This window comes from Ranitomeya imitator, chromosome 1, assembly GCF_032444005.1.
Source record: "Ranitomeya imitator isolate aRanImi1 chromosome 1, aRanImi1.pri, whole genome shotgun sequence".
Lineage (NCBI taxonomy): Eukaryota > Metazoa > Chordata > Amphibia > Anura > Dendrobatidae > Ranitomeya > Ranitomeya imitator.
The window spans coordinates 1,098,239,980-1,098,256,377 of NC_091282.1; the positions used below are offsets into that span (position 1 = coordinate 1,098,239,980).

Consider the following 16,398-nt stretch of genomic DNA (forward strand, 5'->3'; position numbering starts at 1 on the left):
TTCTTCTTCCTGTTGAAACTAAGGCCTCCAACAGTCAGTGATTAGAGACTGGTTGCAGAACCAGTTGTCATGCACGGTGTGGGAAAGACTAAGTGCAACACCTAAGGTTGAGTGGAAGGAAGCCCAGACACTAAGGAAAGGGTGAGTGGAGACCACTATGAAGATCCAACACCACCTTACCTGCCCTACAATCCCTAAATTGGTTCCTTACCAAACGGGGAGCAGGAAACCTAAGCCCTGTGTTTCCCTAGAGCTAAGCCTTAGATAGGGGGGAATGAGCACTGGTCAATCCCCACTGTAAACTAAAGAAAAAAAGTAGACAGGCAAGAGGAAAGAACTTAGCAGAACTTTGAGCAGTCTCAGAGAGGTAACACCAAGCGTCCTCAAACAGCTTCAGAGATGAAGTAAGCCGACTGCTACAGCTCCAAGCCTTCACAAGGGAAAAATGTGAATATCACTGGCGACTTTCTACAGCAGACTCGGGATTTATAAACCCCCTGGTCCAGGTGTGTCAACTAGAGCCGGAGGGAGGTTACCGCTGGGCCCAAGAGTCAGAAGTATTAAGGAGGCATCTGTAATGCCAAATGCAGAAACCTTCTGCAGCCAGATGCAGAGCGACAGTCTGTTGTATCTAAACACACCCGTGGCACCGATATCCCAACTCTGGAGCTCATCTGCTGAAGAGGACCTTAAAGAAGCACTCCCATCTGTATTTATTTTTATTAAATGTGTGTATACGTGAATGTAATGTAGTGTGAGTATATTAATATACTCGCCTATCACTGCTCTCTAGGATCTAGCTCCGTTCTGCTCTACTTCTCAGTGACGTCACCACAAATGTGACTAGCTGGCCAACTCTATACTCTATTTGTGAGCCGGAGATCTCTTTTACAATGAAAGCCTACAAAGTTTTGTTCTGACACCTTGTAAAAGTCAGTGCGGAGCAATGAGGTAATTGACAAGAGTAGCAGAACGGTACTGGATGCCGGAGAAGGTGGCGGTAAGGGAATATATTAATACATTCTCACTACATTTCATGCACATATGAACACACATTTAAAAAAATAAATTTATATATATATATACATATATATATATACAGTACAGACCAAAAGTTTGGACACACCTTCAGCTTGAGCTTCAACAGGTAGTCACCGGAAATCGTCTTCCTACAATCTTGAAGGAGTTCCCAGAGATTCTTACCACTTGTTGGCCCCTTTGCCTTCACTCTGCGGTCCAGCTCACCCCAAACCATCTCGATTGGGTTCAGGTCTGGTGACTGTGGAGGCCAGGTCATCTGGCGTAGCACCCATTACTCTCCTTCTTGGTCAAATAGCCCTTACACAGCCTGGAGGTGTGTTTGGGGTCAATGTCCTTTGAAAAATAAATGATGGTCCAACTAAATGCAAACCGGATGAAATAGCATGCCGCTGCAAGATGCTGTGGTAGCCATGCTGGTTCAGTATGCCTTCAATTTTGAATAAATCCCTTACAGTGTCACCAGCAAAGCAGCCCCATACCATCACACCTCCTCCATGCTTCACGGTGGGAACCAGTAATGTAGAGTCCATCCGTTCACCTTTTCTGCATCGCACAAAGACACGGCGTTTGGAACCAAAGATCTCAAATTTGGACTCATCAGACCAAAGCACAGATTTCCACTGGTCTAATGTCCATTCATTGTGTTCTTTAGCCAAAACAAGTCTCTTCTGCTAGTTGCCTGTCCTTAGCAGTGGTTTCCTAGCAGCTATTTTACCATGAAGGCCTGCTGCACAAATTCTCCTCTTAACAGTTGTTGTAGAGATGTGTCTGCTGCTAGAACTCTGTGTGGCATTGTCCTGGTCTCAAATCTGAGCTGCTGTTAACCTGCGATTTCTGAGGCTGGTGACTCAGATAACCTTATCCTCAGAAGCAGAAGTGACTCTTGGTCATCCTTTCCTGGGGCGGTCCTCATGTGAGCCAGTTTCTTTGTAGCGCTTGATGGTTTTTGCAACTGCACTTGGGGACACTTTCAAAGTTTTCCCAATTTTTCGGACGGACTGACCTTCATTTCTTAAAGTAATGATGGCCATTTGTTTTTCTTAGCTGTTTTTTTCCTGCCATACTGAAAATTCTAACAGTCTATTCAGTAGGACTATCAGCTGTGTATCTACCAGACTTCTGCTCAACACAACTGATGGTCCCAACCCCATTTGTAAGGCAAGAAATCCCACTTATTAAACCTGACAAGGCACACCGGTGAAGTGAAAACCATTTCCAGTGCCTGACCACCTCTTGAAGCTCATCAAGAGAATGCCAAGAGTGTGCAAAGCAGTCATCAAAGCAAAAGGTGGCTACTTTGAAGAACCTAGAATATAAGACATATTTTCAGTTGTTTCACAATTTTTTGTTAAGTATATAATTCCACACGTGTTATTTCATAGTTTTCATGCCTTCAGTGTGAATTTACAATTTTCATAGTCGTGAAAATACAGAAAAATCTTTAAATGAGAAGGTGTGTCCAAACTTTTGGTCTGTACTATATATATATATATATATGTATATATATATATATATACGCTACCGTTCAAAAGTTTAGGGTCACTTAGAAATGTCCTTATTTTCGTAAGAAAAGCAGCACAGCTTTTTTTCCAATGAAGCATTAAATGTTTCAGAAATACACTCTATACATTGTTAATGTGGTAAATTACTATTCTAGCTGCAAACGCCTGGTTTGTAATGCAATATCTTCATAGGTGTATAGAGGCCCATTTCCAACAACCATTACTCCAGTGTTCTTATGGTACTTTGTGTTTGCTAATTGTGTAAGAAGGCTAATGGATGGTTAGAATACCCTTGAAAACCCTTGTGCAAGTATGTTAGCACAGCTGAAAGCAGTTTGGCTGATTAGAGAACCTATAAACCTGACCTTCCTTTGAGCTAGTTGAGAATCTGGAGCATTGCATTTGTTGGTTCCATTAAACTCTCAAAGTGGCCAGAAAAAAAGAACTTTCATGTGAAACTCGACAGTCTATTCTTTTTCCTGGAAATGAAGGCTATTCCATGCGAGAAATTGCCAAGAAACTGAACATTTCCTACAACGGTGTGTACTGCTCCCTTAAGAGGAGAGCACAAACAGGCTCAAACCAGAGTAGAAAGAGAAGTGGGAGGCCCCGATGCACAACTGAGCAACAAGACAAGTACATTAGAGCCTGTAGTTTGAGAAATTGACGCCTCACAGGTCCTCAGCTGGCAGCTTCCTTAAATAGTACACGCAAAACACCAGTGTCAATGTCTACAGTGAAGAGGCGACTCCAGGATGCTGACCTTCAGTGGCAAAGAAAAAGCCGTATCTGAGACTGGCTAATAAAAGGAAAATATTAATATGGCAAAAGAACAAAGACATTAGACAAAGGAAGATTGGAAAAATAAGCGTTATGGACAGACGAATCCAAGTTTGAGGTGTTTGGATCACACAGAAGAACATTTGTGAGACATAGAACTACTGAAAAGATGCTGTAAGAGTGTATGATGCCATCTGTCAAGAATGGGGGAGGTAATGTGAAGATCTGGGTTTGCTGTGGTGCTGGTAAAGTGGGAGATTTGTACAAGGTAAAAAGGATTTTGAATAAGGAAGGCTATCACTCCATTTTGCAACACCATGCCATACCCTGTGGACGGCACTTGATTGGAGCCAATTTCATCCTACAACAGGACAATTACCCAAAGCACACCTCCAAGTTATGCAAGAACTATTTAGGGAAGCAGGCAGCTGGTATTCTATCTATAATGGAGTGGCCAGCGCAGTCACCAGATCTCAAACCCATTGAGCTGTTGTGGGAGCAGCTTGACCGTATGGTATGCAAAAAAACCAACTTGTGGGAGGTGCTTCTGGAACCGTGGGGTGAAATTTCTCCAGATTACATCAGCAAATTAACTGCTAGAATGCCAAAGGTCTGCAATGCTGTAATTGCTGCAAAGGGGCCATTCTTTGACGAAAGCAAAGTTTGAAGGAGAAAATTATTGTTTCAGATAAAAATCTTTTTTTCAAACCTTGCCAATGTCTGGACTAGATTTTGAATTCATTTGGCAACTCATTTGATTAATAAAAGTTTACATGGAAAACGCAAAATTGTCTTGGTGACCCTAAACTTTTGGACGGTGGTGTGTATTTATTTATTTATATATATATATATATGCAGGTCACCGCTGTAATCCCGTAGTGACTCTGACATCTGACAGTGGGCTATTCATAGGCATGTGCCTTTTGTGCCTAACGTCTCTTGTGGCACAGAACTCTACAGATCAACGACTTTGACGAACAGGCGAATGTTTTCCATAGTTGTCTGTATTACATTGCCAACTCAATAGCCTTCAACAGCACATCAGTGCCAACTAATGCGGCAGTTCTGCAGGGTTAGACAAAAATAACATGTAAATGTGCATAAGGTCTTATTAATGCATGGTGGATCATCAGTAGATTCGCTAGTGGGATATTTTTCTGCATTGCTCAGGTCAGATGTAGTATGTAGGTGAATGGAAATGACTGAATTCTCATTGCATTTCGATGGTTTCAGATCATGTCATATGCCAGGACAGAGAATGCTTACTAGGTCTTCTACTTTTCCTTTCAAACGACTGCTGTAAGGAAGTTGTTTTTTGTTTTGCACCAGCTCAGCAGGTTTCTTTTTTTACCTTATGCCTCTATAGTAATGTAGTTATTCTTTTTTTTTAGCTTATTCCCTTGTGAACTATAACTTCCCCTCTCTGAATCAATGGACAGTTAATTGTTTATCAATGCTTTTTCATATTATGCAAATGTATGACCAACTGTCTTCCTGCCACTGTGACATGTGGGTTACCATGCCCAAAGCTAATCTGAGAGCTGGCACCCTAAGGGAACAGCATGCTACTGCTTCCTCGAGACTTCTCAGTGCTCGTAACAAGCTGTATGTAGATGGTGCCCTGCTTGACATGCCCCATCATCTGTTTAAGAAAAAAAATCCTCCAGTATTCACTGATTATTCTAAACTAATGGCATATTTAGCTGGGACTGCATGAATAAAGATGCATTTTTTTAATAAAAATTGCACACAAAGATTAAATGCAAAGCGGAAAAAAAGAACAATGTTAAATTACTCATAGAAAATGGCTCACTTGAACGTTTTTTCTAGCAAATTAGTGACACTGATGTTTACTAAAAGAGCAATTTGAGAGCTGTCTGTTCAGGAGGCAGCATGTCTGCACCCAGCGCCTGCAATGCTCAGCAGCACAAAGAACAAAAGCAAAAGCAGGCTTCTAGGAATCAGGTAAAGCAAGCATGTCATTTAGCTATAATACCCTCTAATATCTGAGAGCTGGTAAAAAATAACAGGTATGTGCTGGTGCTAATTAGGAAGTAGTAGGAAACTGGCACCTTGCAATTAGTGTAGTAAAAGCAGTGAATGTGTAAAATTATATCTTCATTCTTTCTCATAATTGAAATGTTACAATGTTTCTAGTAAAAAGAAATGTAACATTTATGAGGCTTCTATCTATCTATCTATCTATCTATCTATCTATCTATCTATCTATCTATCTATCATCTGTTGTATCTATCTATTATCTATCTACAGTATCTATTTATTTATCAATCTATCCATCTGATATATATCTATCTGATCTATATCTATCTATTCATCTGTCTATCTAGAAGAAACACAAAAAAAAAAAAAACGGAGAAAAAAAGGCAAATTGGACTTAATTTCACATAAGATCCCCAAAAATGACTCGGGCAAAATTGTTGTTGACCTCAACTTAATATTTGGTTTTGCACCCTTTGGAATAAATAATTACAATCAATCGCTTCCTATAACCATCAACAAGCTTTTATCTGGTTTCGTATTGCCCACACCTGTTACTTGCCACAGGTGAGTTTGAACAAGCATCACATGCTTGACACAAAGTTATTTACCCACACTTTTGTGAAAGGTGCCAACAATTTTGTCCAATTTGCCTTTTTATGTTTTTTGTGTTGTTCCAATACACACAAAGGAAATCTGTTTATGCATTCTCTGTCATATTTCTCTCTCTATCATATGTTCTTTGTCTTACCCATTATCTATTTAGATATCACGTCTATCATCCAATAATTAGCAAATCTATATATTCTCTTTATATCTCTATCGAATGCTTATAATGATTATCCATTTGTCTATTGACATTACATCTATCGTTCCATTTATGTATTTTCTCTCATATCTTACTCTATCTTTTTTTTTGTCATATCTATCTTTCTATCTGTTTACTTATCATATATCTATAATAAGAAATACCGTATATCTATTTATAAATCAATGTATGTATCTATCTGCGTATAAATCCATGTCCGATTCTGTATTCTGTATCATCTCTATATTAGTAAAAGTTGAAATTCTATGTCTAAATATATGTTTATCTAGGAAGGTTAGAAGGGGAAACATATGACAAATGCCTTGTGGATAGCCCTTGTCTTTAGGATAGAACTGCCATTAGAACAGATTCCATAATCTCTGTAAATTGCTTTAGCAAGGTCAAGATTTTGTCATGTCATCAAATTGTGATATGAGATTCAGCGCCTCCATCACTTATAAATCCTATACATTATTAATAACGTGTAGCCATCACTATGGATCTATTGTCATATATAAATAAATGCTGTCCCATGGGTATCGGTCTCTATGAGTGTCTGTCCAGCGTTATTTCTCTTGTCATACGGGCCTGGATCTTTGCTAAATGTATTCTAGGCTTAAATTAGGCTTAGAATCATACTAGTAGCAGGTCAGAGTCTAATCATGTGGGCATATGGTTTATTGTTGAACCTGCACAGAATACATGATATTGGGTGGCATGAAGCATGGCATACCAACATTACTGGCATGTGTAGCCACATTGTCTCAATAATATAATTCATTACCTGTTTGGTCATCTGAGCTGGTGAGCTTCACATACTGAGCAGCTGATATAAAGTACCCAGCAGATATAAAGTTATGTATGGAACGTTTACCCATAAGTGACCGGGCCCAACTTTTCAAATCTGACACGTCACTTTACATGGTTATAATTTTGGAATGCTTCTACATAACTAGAGAGTTTAAGATTGTTTTTTTTTCAAGACACATTGCACTTTGTTAGTGGTAAATTTAGGTGGATGTGTTACATGGTCATAGCTGGCAGACACTGTGACGATTAATTGTCCTTATCAATTAATAGAACCACACAAATGTGATCTCAGGGTTAAAAGGGAGAGGGAGTTAGCTTCTGTGGCTAAACAAGAAGTCTCTGGGGCTAAAGAGTGAGCTTCTGGGGTTAAAGAGGGAGACTAGGGCTAAAGAGGGAGGATCTGGGGCTAAACAGAGTCTCTGGAGCTAAAGAGGGAGCCTCTGGGGCTAAATAGGGAGCATCTGGGGCTAAAGAGAAAGCCTCTAGGGCTAAAGAAGGAGCCTCTGGGGCTGCACAGGGAACTTCTGGGACTAAAGTGAGTCTCTGGGGCTCAAAAGGATCTTTTAGGGCTGAAGAAGGAGCCTATGGGCTGAAGAGGGAGTCTCTAAGGCTAAGGTGAGAGCCTGATGGGTTGAAGTGGGATCTTTTGGTGCTAACGAGGGAGCCTCTGCTAAAGAGTTAGCTTCAGGGGCTAAAGAAGGAGTCTCTGAGGCTGAAGAGGAAGCTTCTGGGGCTCAAGAAGGCGTTTCTGGGGCTGTAGAGAAAGCTTCTGTGGCCAAAGAGGGAGACTATGGGGCTGAAGAAGGAGCCAATGGGGCTGAAGAGGGAGAATCTGGGGCTAAAGAAGGAGCCTATGGGGCTAAAGAAGGAGATTCTGGTATTAAAGCAGGAACCTTTGGGGCTTATGAGGGAGCTTCTGTGGCTAAAGAAGAAGCCTCCTCTTTCTGTTAAGCATCTAAGGGCGTTAAATGATTACAATTGATGCCAACACAAATTGTAGTGGATTACAGCTATAAATTTGACACTTGATGCATTGTACCCATCACAGAATGCTAATGTATTATTTCTCCGGTCAATAAAAAGGCGCGTTGGCTGTCATTAAGGTAAATTGGACAATTTATATGATTATGTGAAGATGAAAAACCTTGGACCACTGTGTATGCATACATTGCATTTGTGTTAATGTCATTTAGTTTGTTTGCCTTCTTTGATTGTCTAATATTCTATTTATTGTTTATTTGTACAGTAGCAACTTGGCTCATCGCTATTACCTGGCTACTGACCCTGTGACAGGAGATCTGTATGTGTCTGATGCAAACACCCGCAAAATATACCGTCCAAAGTCACTTATGGGAGCGAAGGATTTAATCAAGAATGCTGAAGTGATTGCTGGCACAGGGGAACAGTGCACTCCTTTTGATGAGGCGAGATGCGGAGAAGGGGGAAAGGCTGTCGAGGCTACGCTCACCACTCCAAAAGGTGAGTATCTACTACATGTTGTACCAAAAAACGTTAATCTGCAAAAAGTGTCAATATAATACATGCTCATATTGGGTAAGTAATTCTGTTACCTTTTATATTTGTTCTTTGGTCTTGGTATCTGCAAAGTGTCATAAGTCCATAATGGACATCTTTAAGTTTAATGGGGTTTGTAAAATAACGATCTTTTACATATTCAGACAACGCACATCTCAATGTTTTATCAGCAAATGTTACAAAGTAGACAGACCCTTTTGAGATTGCCTATTTTTTTCTCTAGATTTTGGTGTTTTGCACTCTGTTATTCATTTTCACTTTATTCTTTAATTTGTGACTTTTGTGAAGTCTATTTTATATACCGTATGTTAACCTGTTGTTTTTCTATTTTTGCCATTGTGAGTAACGTTTGTTTTTTTCAGATGTTTATGACCAATTGATCAATTGCAACTTTTTACAAAAATCACTACATTTTTTTTGCAAATGTACTCCAGTTCGTTCCTGGAAAGATTTCATGTGCGTCTGCAATTTTTTTTGCCAATTTTATGACGTTTTAACTGAACATATCACTTTTGCAATGAAAAGTGGCAAAAAGGTTAAAAACAAAAATAGAGAGCATTTTTGTTTAAAATGGAAGGTACCGCACTACTGCTAATATAATCAAAAATAGGTTTGCTATTTTAGTATGCGTTCACAACTACCAGGGTGCACCACTGCCCAACCCAACTGGTGATGAAAACCCAGATGCAGTTGATAAAGACAAATGTTAACTAGTTAGTGCACCAGTTGAACTTGATAGAGAGCATTTTTGATTTTGCATAAAATTCATAAACTGCGTGAACCATTTTGAAAAATTGAGTGCAAAAAAAGCCATTTCCACAAGAAAGAAAAAGTAAAGTAACTTCCAAAAAAAACCAAACCGCAAATGATGAAAATTAGTTAGGCCTTATATCTTTGTGGAGGTGTCTGGGTACTGCCCATCCTAGAAGTCCCATAACATACAAAATGAAATGAATTTGTAGACCTCTGGAGATTAACAAGTGTGAAATTCGACAGGACATAGATTTTGTTCTTTGAGGTGCTGCTCTATCGGCAAAATTAATGATGAAGATGGAGGCAATCTGAGCTAAAAAATGAGTATTATCCAGATGTGTCAAATGACAGTGTGAGACTAGCTCCCCAGAGTAATGCAGGTCTCATATCAACACATTTCTATTTCTAGTGTACGGTCGGTATATACTGTAGCGGATTCATAATCCCGGCCATTATTAAAGTATGAGCTGGACATTTCTCCATGCTGGTGTTCATTAAAGTTTTTGGTTCTGTATCACACGAAGAATTTGTTTTATGTCAGCATGTGGCTCAAATAATTGACCTCTACGAGATTTTTGATGGTTCTGATCACAGAGGACATTTTGTAAGAGAAAAATAATGTTAAACTGAGCGGCTAAGCCTTTCTTTCCCTGCAAGTAGGAAAAGCTAAGCATCTCAGTTGATGCATATCACTGGTGCAACCTGTGCTGCCACACAGGGGCCCAAAAGAAAGGGGGCCACCAACACCTCCAAGACAGAAGGAATGGTGCATTATAAGGAACTATTGGATAGCAAAGGGCTCATATATTTTTCTTGCACCATTGTCCTTTCTGTCTGTGTCCTGTCTGCCACTAATTTTTGTGTGTATAATTTCCTAAACTCTTACCAGTTTTCCAATTAGGCCGGTGTCACACTTGAAACTGCAATGTGAGAAACTGGCGCTAGTCTCTTGCCTCAATACCCGGCACTGCCACCGGCGGTTCGGACCGGAGTGTTCAGCTGCATAGAAATAGATGCAGCCGCACGCTCCGGTCCTGATTGATGGCTGCAGTGCCGGGTATTGAGGCAAGAGACTCGCGCGAGTCTCTTGCCTCAATACCCGGCACTGCCACCGGCGGTTCAGACCAGAGTGTTCAGCTGCATAGAAATAGATGCAGCCGCACGCTCCGGTCCTGATTGATGGCTGCAGTGCCGGGTATTGAGGCAAGAGACTCGCGCGAGTCTCTACCCTCAATACCCGGCACTGCCACCGGCGGTTCAGACCAGAGTGTTCAGCTGCATAGAAATAGATGCAGCCGCACGCTCCGGTCCTGATTGATGGCTGCAGTGCCGGGTATTGAGGCAAGAGACTCGCGCGAGTCTCTACCCTCAATACCCGGCACTGCCACCGGCGGTTCAGACCAGAGTGTTCAGCTGCATAGAAATAGATGCAGCCGCACGCTCCGGTCCTGATTGATGGCTGCAGTGCCGGGTATTGAGGCAAGAGACTCGCGCGAGTCTCTAGCCTCAATACCCGGCACTGCCACCGGCGGTTCAGACCAGAGTGTTCAGCTGCATAGAAATAGATGCAGCCGCATGCTCCGGTTCTGATTGATGGCGGCAGTGCCGAGTATTGAGGCGAGAGACTCGCGCGAGTTTCTCACATTGCAGTTCCAAGTGTGACACCGGCCTTATGTAAAGTCTGTCTCCTGTAGATAGACATTTGATTCGTTTAAAAAAAAAAAAAATTATATACATAAGAATATATATACAGTGGGGCAAAAAAGTATTTAGTCAGTCAGCAATAGTGCAAGTTCCACCATTTAAAAAGATGAGAGGCGTCTGTAATTTACATCATAGGTAGACCTCAACTATGGGAGACAAACTGAGAAAAAAAAATCCAGAAAATCACATTGTCTGTTTTTTTATCATTTTTTTTGCATATTATGGTGGAAAATAAGTATTTGGTCAGAAACAAACAATCAAGATTTCTGGCTCTCACAGACCTGTAACTTCTTCTTTAAGAGTCTCCTCTTTCCTCCACTCATTACCTGTAGTAATGGCACCTGTTTAAACTTGTTATCAGTATAAAAAGACACCTGTGCACACCCTCAAACAGTCTGACTCCAAACTCCACTATGGTGAAGACCAAAGAGCTGTCAAAGGACACCAGAAACAAAATTGTAGCCCTGCACCAGGCTGGGAAGACTGAATCTGCAATAGCCAACCAGCTTGGAGTGAAGAAATCAACAGTGGGAGCAATAATTAGAAAATGGAAGACATACAAGACCACTGATAATCTCCCTCGATCTGGGGCTCCACGCAAAATCCCACCCCGTGGGGTCAAAATGATCACAAGAACGGTGAGCAAAAATCCCAGAACCACACGGGGGGACCTAGTGAATGAACTGCAGAGAGCTGGGACCAATGTAACAAGGCCTACCATAAGTAACACACTGCGCCACCATGGACTCAGATCCTGCAGTGCCAGACGTGTCCCACTGCTTAAGCCAGTACATGTCCGGGCCCGTCTGAAGTTTGCTAGAGAGCATTTGGATGATCCAGAGGAGTTTTGGGAGAATGTCCTATGGTCTGATGAAACCAAACTGGAACTGTTTGGTAGAAACACAACTTGTCGTGTTTGGAGGAAAAAGAATACTGAGTTGCATCCATCAAACACCATACTTACTGTAAAGCATGGTGGCGGAAACATCATGCTTTGGGGCTGTTACTCTGCAAAGGGGCCAGGACGACTGATCCGGGTACATGAAAGAATGAATGGGGCCATGTATCGTGAGATTTTGAGTGCAAACCTCCTTCCATCAGCAAGGGCATTGAAGATGAAACGTGGCTGGGTCTTTCAACATGACAATGATCCAAAGCACACCGCCAGGGCAACGAAGGAGTGGCTTCGTAAGAAGCATTTCAAGGTCCTGGAGTGGCCTAGCCAGTCTCCAGATCTCAACCCTATAGAAAACCTTTGGAGGGAGTTGAAAGTCCGTGTTGCCAAGCGAAAAGCCAAAAACATCACTGCTCTAGAGGAGATCTGCATGGAGGAATGGGCCAACATACCAACAACAGTGTGTGGCAACCTTGTGAAGACTTACAGAAAACGTTTGACCTCTGTCATTGGCAACAAAGGATATATTACAAAGTATTGAGATGAAATTTTGTTTCTGACCAAATACTTATTTTCCACCATAATATGCAAATAAAATGTTAAAAAAACAGACAATGTGATTTTCTGGATTTTTTTTTCTCAGTTTGTCTCCCATAGTTGAGGTCTACCTATGATGTAAATTACAGACGCCTCTCATCTTTTTAAGTGGTGGAACTTGCACTATTGCTGACTGACTAAATACTTTTTTGCCCCACTGTAATTATTTTTTTAAAAAAAGAGAATAGTCGATGGCATTGACATCACATTTCTGAGTCTTGGGGTGAAAGATTAATTGCAAATTATTTTTGATTTCTGATGAAAAATGAAGATAGAACCGCATATAAAATAGTTTTAGATGTTTCAATGACTATCCCATTCAGCTCAATGGAAAGTACAGAAATCCATGCATTTCCCACCAGAATAGGCCCATTCAGATAAACGGAGCTGTCGTTTAGTTACAGAAATTCTGCAATAAATCTGTCACATCTGAATTTCACCGTAGAAAGCTGGATGACAAATACTGTCTGCCACTACCACCGCTACAAGTTTTCCCTAAGCTCCGGTGACATTTGCCTTATAACATTTCTTATAAGCATTCCTCATCTTATCTCGGGCTGTAATGCTTTGTGAGCCCCCTACACTAATGTATTTAGGAGGAGATAAGGAAAGAGTGAATTGTAAGTAGTGATCTGTGTTCTATGTGGTCCTGAACTGTTCTCTGTCACATAAAGGTATTGCTGTGGATAAGAACGGATTAATCTACTTTGTGGATGGAAAGGTCATCAGAAAAGTAGATCAGAATGGCATCATATCAACATTACTTGGATCAAATGACCTGACCTCGGCACGGCCTCTGACCTGTGATACCAGCATGCATATCAGCGAGGTAATGCACTAATGATACTAATGAATTTACTCAAGCTCCATATTTATAGAGCCTGGCTCTTCTGTGCTAAGAACCTGTTATTTATGGGTATGAGCTGATATTCTGTCTTCTCAGACTGTCGGTGATTACAAGATGATATATAGATGTAAGATATATAAGACATGCCTAGAAGCCTGTATTTTACATTTGTAGTTATAAAGGTTTTATTCTGAAAATATTGATATGGGTGATGTTCCTCATGGCGACAAGCCCAATCACCGAGCATCATGCACATGATTTTTCCATGTTTGGGCCTTCCCCAAAGTAGGTTTCATAATAAATGATGTCACTCAATAGGCAGTCTAAGGTGCAGCTACTCACAGAGCATTTTTGGCTCAAACAGTTTGTGTGCGCTCCAGTCTACCCATGTATCTATGGTAACACAGACATTTGGAAATGCCAAAACATCATGTACGACATGCAACCTGGCATGTTGCAGGATGAGGAGACCAAGTGCTAGGTGACTTTTAGCAAGAAGTGTTTGATAAAATTGGCAGGCAAAAATATATTTATTTAAAATAAATAAAAGTGAATTCATTTTAGTGTCTAATATATCACATATTCAATGGTCTCTGCTTATTCATTCTTGCTCTGGCTCTCTTGCTAGCTCATCACTGGCAAGACAGCTCAGAACCGGCGAGAGAGCGCACTGTCACTCTACACTGAGCAGAACAGTGCACAGTGACAAGATCATACTGAGCCCAGCCTCGCAAACAGATGTCACTAAAAGCACTAGGAAGCTCAGACAAAGCGTTATCACAGAAGAAGTAGTAAAAAAAAGGCAGTTAAGAGTAGTGGGGGAACTGTAGAAACTTTTCAATTAGCGTATGTTAGAAAAAACATTAGCGCATGACTTTAGCTAGAGATTTAGGATTCAAATAAATTTCAGTGTCGGACCACTTTAATATATTTTAGTCATAGAGATGGGATCCTTAGAAGAAAACAATTTTTGTATAAGGTATTTAATACTTAATGGGATTATTTTATCTTCTTCAGGAGCACACTGCTCCTCTCCCTTCCTGCTTCCTCTGTGCTGGGGTATAGTGTACTTCTGAAGTTTGACATTTCGGCTCATTTGGACTATGTACTGTCCCATGGTGCAAATAGAGGCAACTTTTCTTCCATGCTCTAAAGCAGAGGTGGCAGATAACCTAGGCAGCAAAACTGCACACAATAAAATTGAAAATCACTATTTTCTTTAGAACAGGGAGGATGTTTCATAAGGAGTAAATTGCAAAGTTGTTTTTTTTTTTGCATCCACTTTGCAATTTTTCGCATTTTTCAAGATAACATTTTTTTTTCTATAGCCTATAACTGGCCTTTAGATAACATTGTGTTGTAATAATGCATCTTATAACTCTTAATACTTTGCATTCATCAGGTAAGATTGGAGTGGCCTACAGATCTAGCCATCAATCCAATGGACAACTCTATATATGTCCTGGACAACAACGTAGTGTTACAGATCACTGAAAACCGCCAGGTCCGCATTGCTGCAGGGAGGCCAATGTACTGCCAAGTTCCTGGTGTTGAGTACCAGGTGGGAAAATATGCCGTTCAAGCAATACTAGAATCTGCCACAGCGATCGCAGTATCCTACAGTGGAGTGCTGTACATTACAGAAACTGATGAGAAGAAGGTCAATCGGATTCGACAGGTCACTACCGATGGAGAGATTTCGTTGGTCGCTGGTATACCGTCGGAATGTGACTGCAAAAACGATGCCAACTGTGACTGCTACCAGAATGGTGATGGCTATGCAAAAGATTCCAAATTAAGTGCCCCTTCATCACTTTCTGCCTCCCCAGATGGCACGTTATACATTGCAGATCTGGGCAATATCAGAATCCGTGCGGTTTCCAAAAATAAGCCTGTGCTTAGTTCTATCAACTATTATGAAGTTGCATCCCCAAATGATCAAGAACTTTACATTTTTGATATCAATGGCACCCATCAATTTACAATGAGCTTAATAACTGGAGACTACTTATATAACTTCAGCTACAGTAATGAAAATGACATAACAGCAGTGACTGACAGCAATGGAAATACCCTCCGCATCAGAAGGGATCCAAACCGCATGCCAGTGAGAATAGTTGCACCTGACAATCAAGTAATCTGGTTGACAATTGGTACTAATGGTTGTCTGAAGAGCATGACTGCCCAGGGACAAGAACTGGTATTATTTACCTACCATGGCAACAGTGGGCTCCTAGCAACAAAAAGTGATGAAACTGGATGGACAACCTTCTTTGAGTGAGTACCAATGCCAGCAGTATTACTATATTTTACTATTAGGCACCACATGTACATATATACATATATACATTACTATGTGCTCACACAGTGTGGTATAGGGAGCAAATTGGGATCTGTAAGTCCATTCTTTCCTGGAACTGTTTTTCTATGAATTGTCTGAAGAAGTTGAGAGAACAATGCTAGATTGACTTTCACCTGAAATTGTGCTATTTTTTCACAGCCAAATTTAAAAAATCTGGTTAATATCCCTCAGTGCCACAGCTTATTGTGAGTAATCAGATACTTATCTTTTTCTCACAACTTATAATGGCTGGTTTACAGGGTATGATCCAGGTTATATGCAAGCTGATCAGCTGTCATTTTATGGCATCTTTACAAATTCAATGTTCTGTTGATAGCGATAATTTTTAAGCAAGCTTAAAAATTATCGCATCTATGGGATGACCATTTTGTACGTTTGTCTGGTGTCTACATTATTGTCCAGAAGTCTTCCAAAAATGTGCTCCTTAACATTAATATTCATTGTATGCTTCCTTGATTTATGATTTATACTTTACTGGCTTTTGATGGTTTTTTTTAATCATTCTGCCTCTATAGAACACCAACCAGTAGTAATAATGTGGTCCATCTCACCAAATATTGTTATTACCTGTTTACACTGAAAGTCTCCTTATAATTACTAGGAGTATGTCAACTGTGACTCCCACTGATCCTAAAAATGAGGGTTCCAAAGTCCCCGGAGTGAATATAGCAGTAGCGCGTGTCCAGGACCACCACCATACACTTCTATGGGACTGACAGAAATAACTGTTCTATCAACCTCACAGAAAACTATGCAGTGGCCATA

At 40.6% G+C, this 16,398-nt stretch overlaps 1 protein-coding gene across 3 annotated transcripts in view; it reads left to right on the forward strand.

Moving 5' to 3' along the window:
- Positions 1 to 16,398, forward strand: part of TENM3 (teneurin transmembrane protein 3) — a 736,855-nt gene that overhangs the window by 619,517 nt on the left and 100,940 nt on the right. For all 3 annotated transcript variants that reach the window (XM_069744268.1, XM_069744269.1, XM_069744270.1), the window contains 3 exons: positions 8,186 to 8,418; positions 13,099 to 13,253; positions 14,674 to 15,548. In XM_069744268.1, the coding sequence (XP_069600369.1) occupies positions 8,186 to 8,418; positions 13,099 to 13,253; positions 14,674 to 15,548 (1,263 nt within the window). The remainder of the gene's footprint in view (positions 1 to 8,185; positions 8,419 to 13,098; positions 13,254 to 14,673; positions 15,549 to 16,398) is intronic.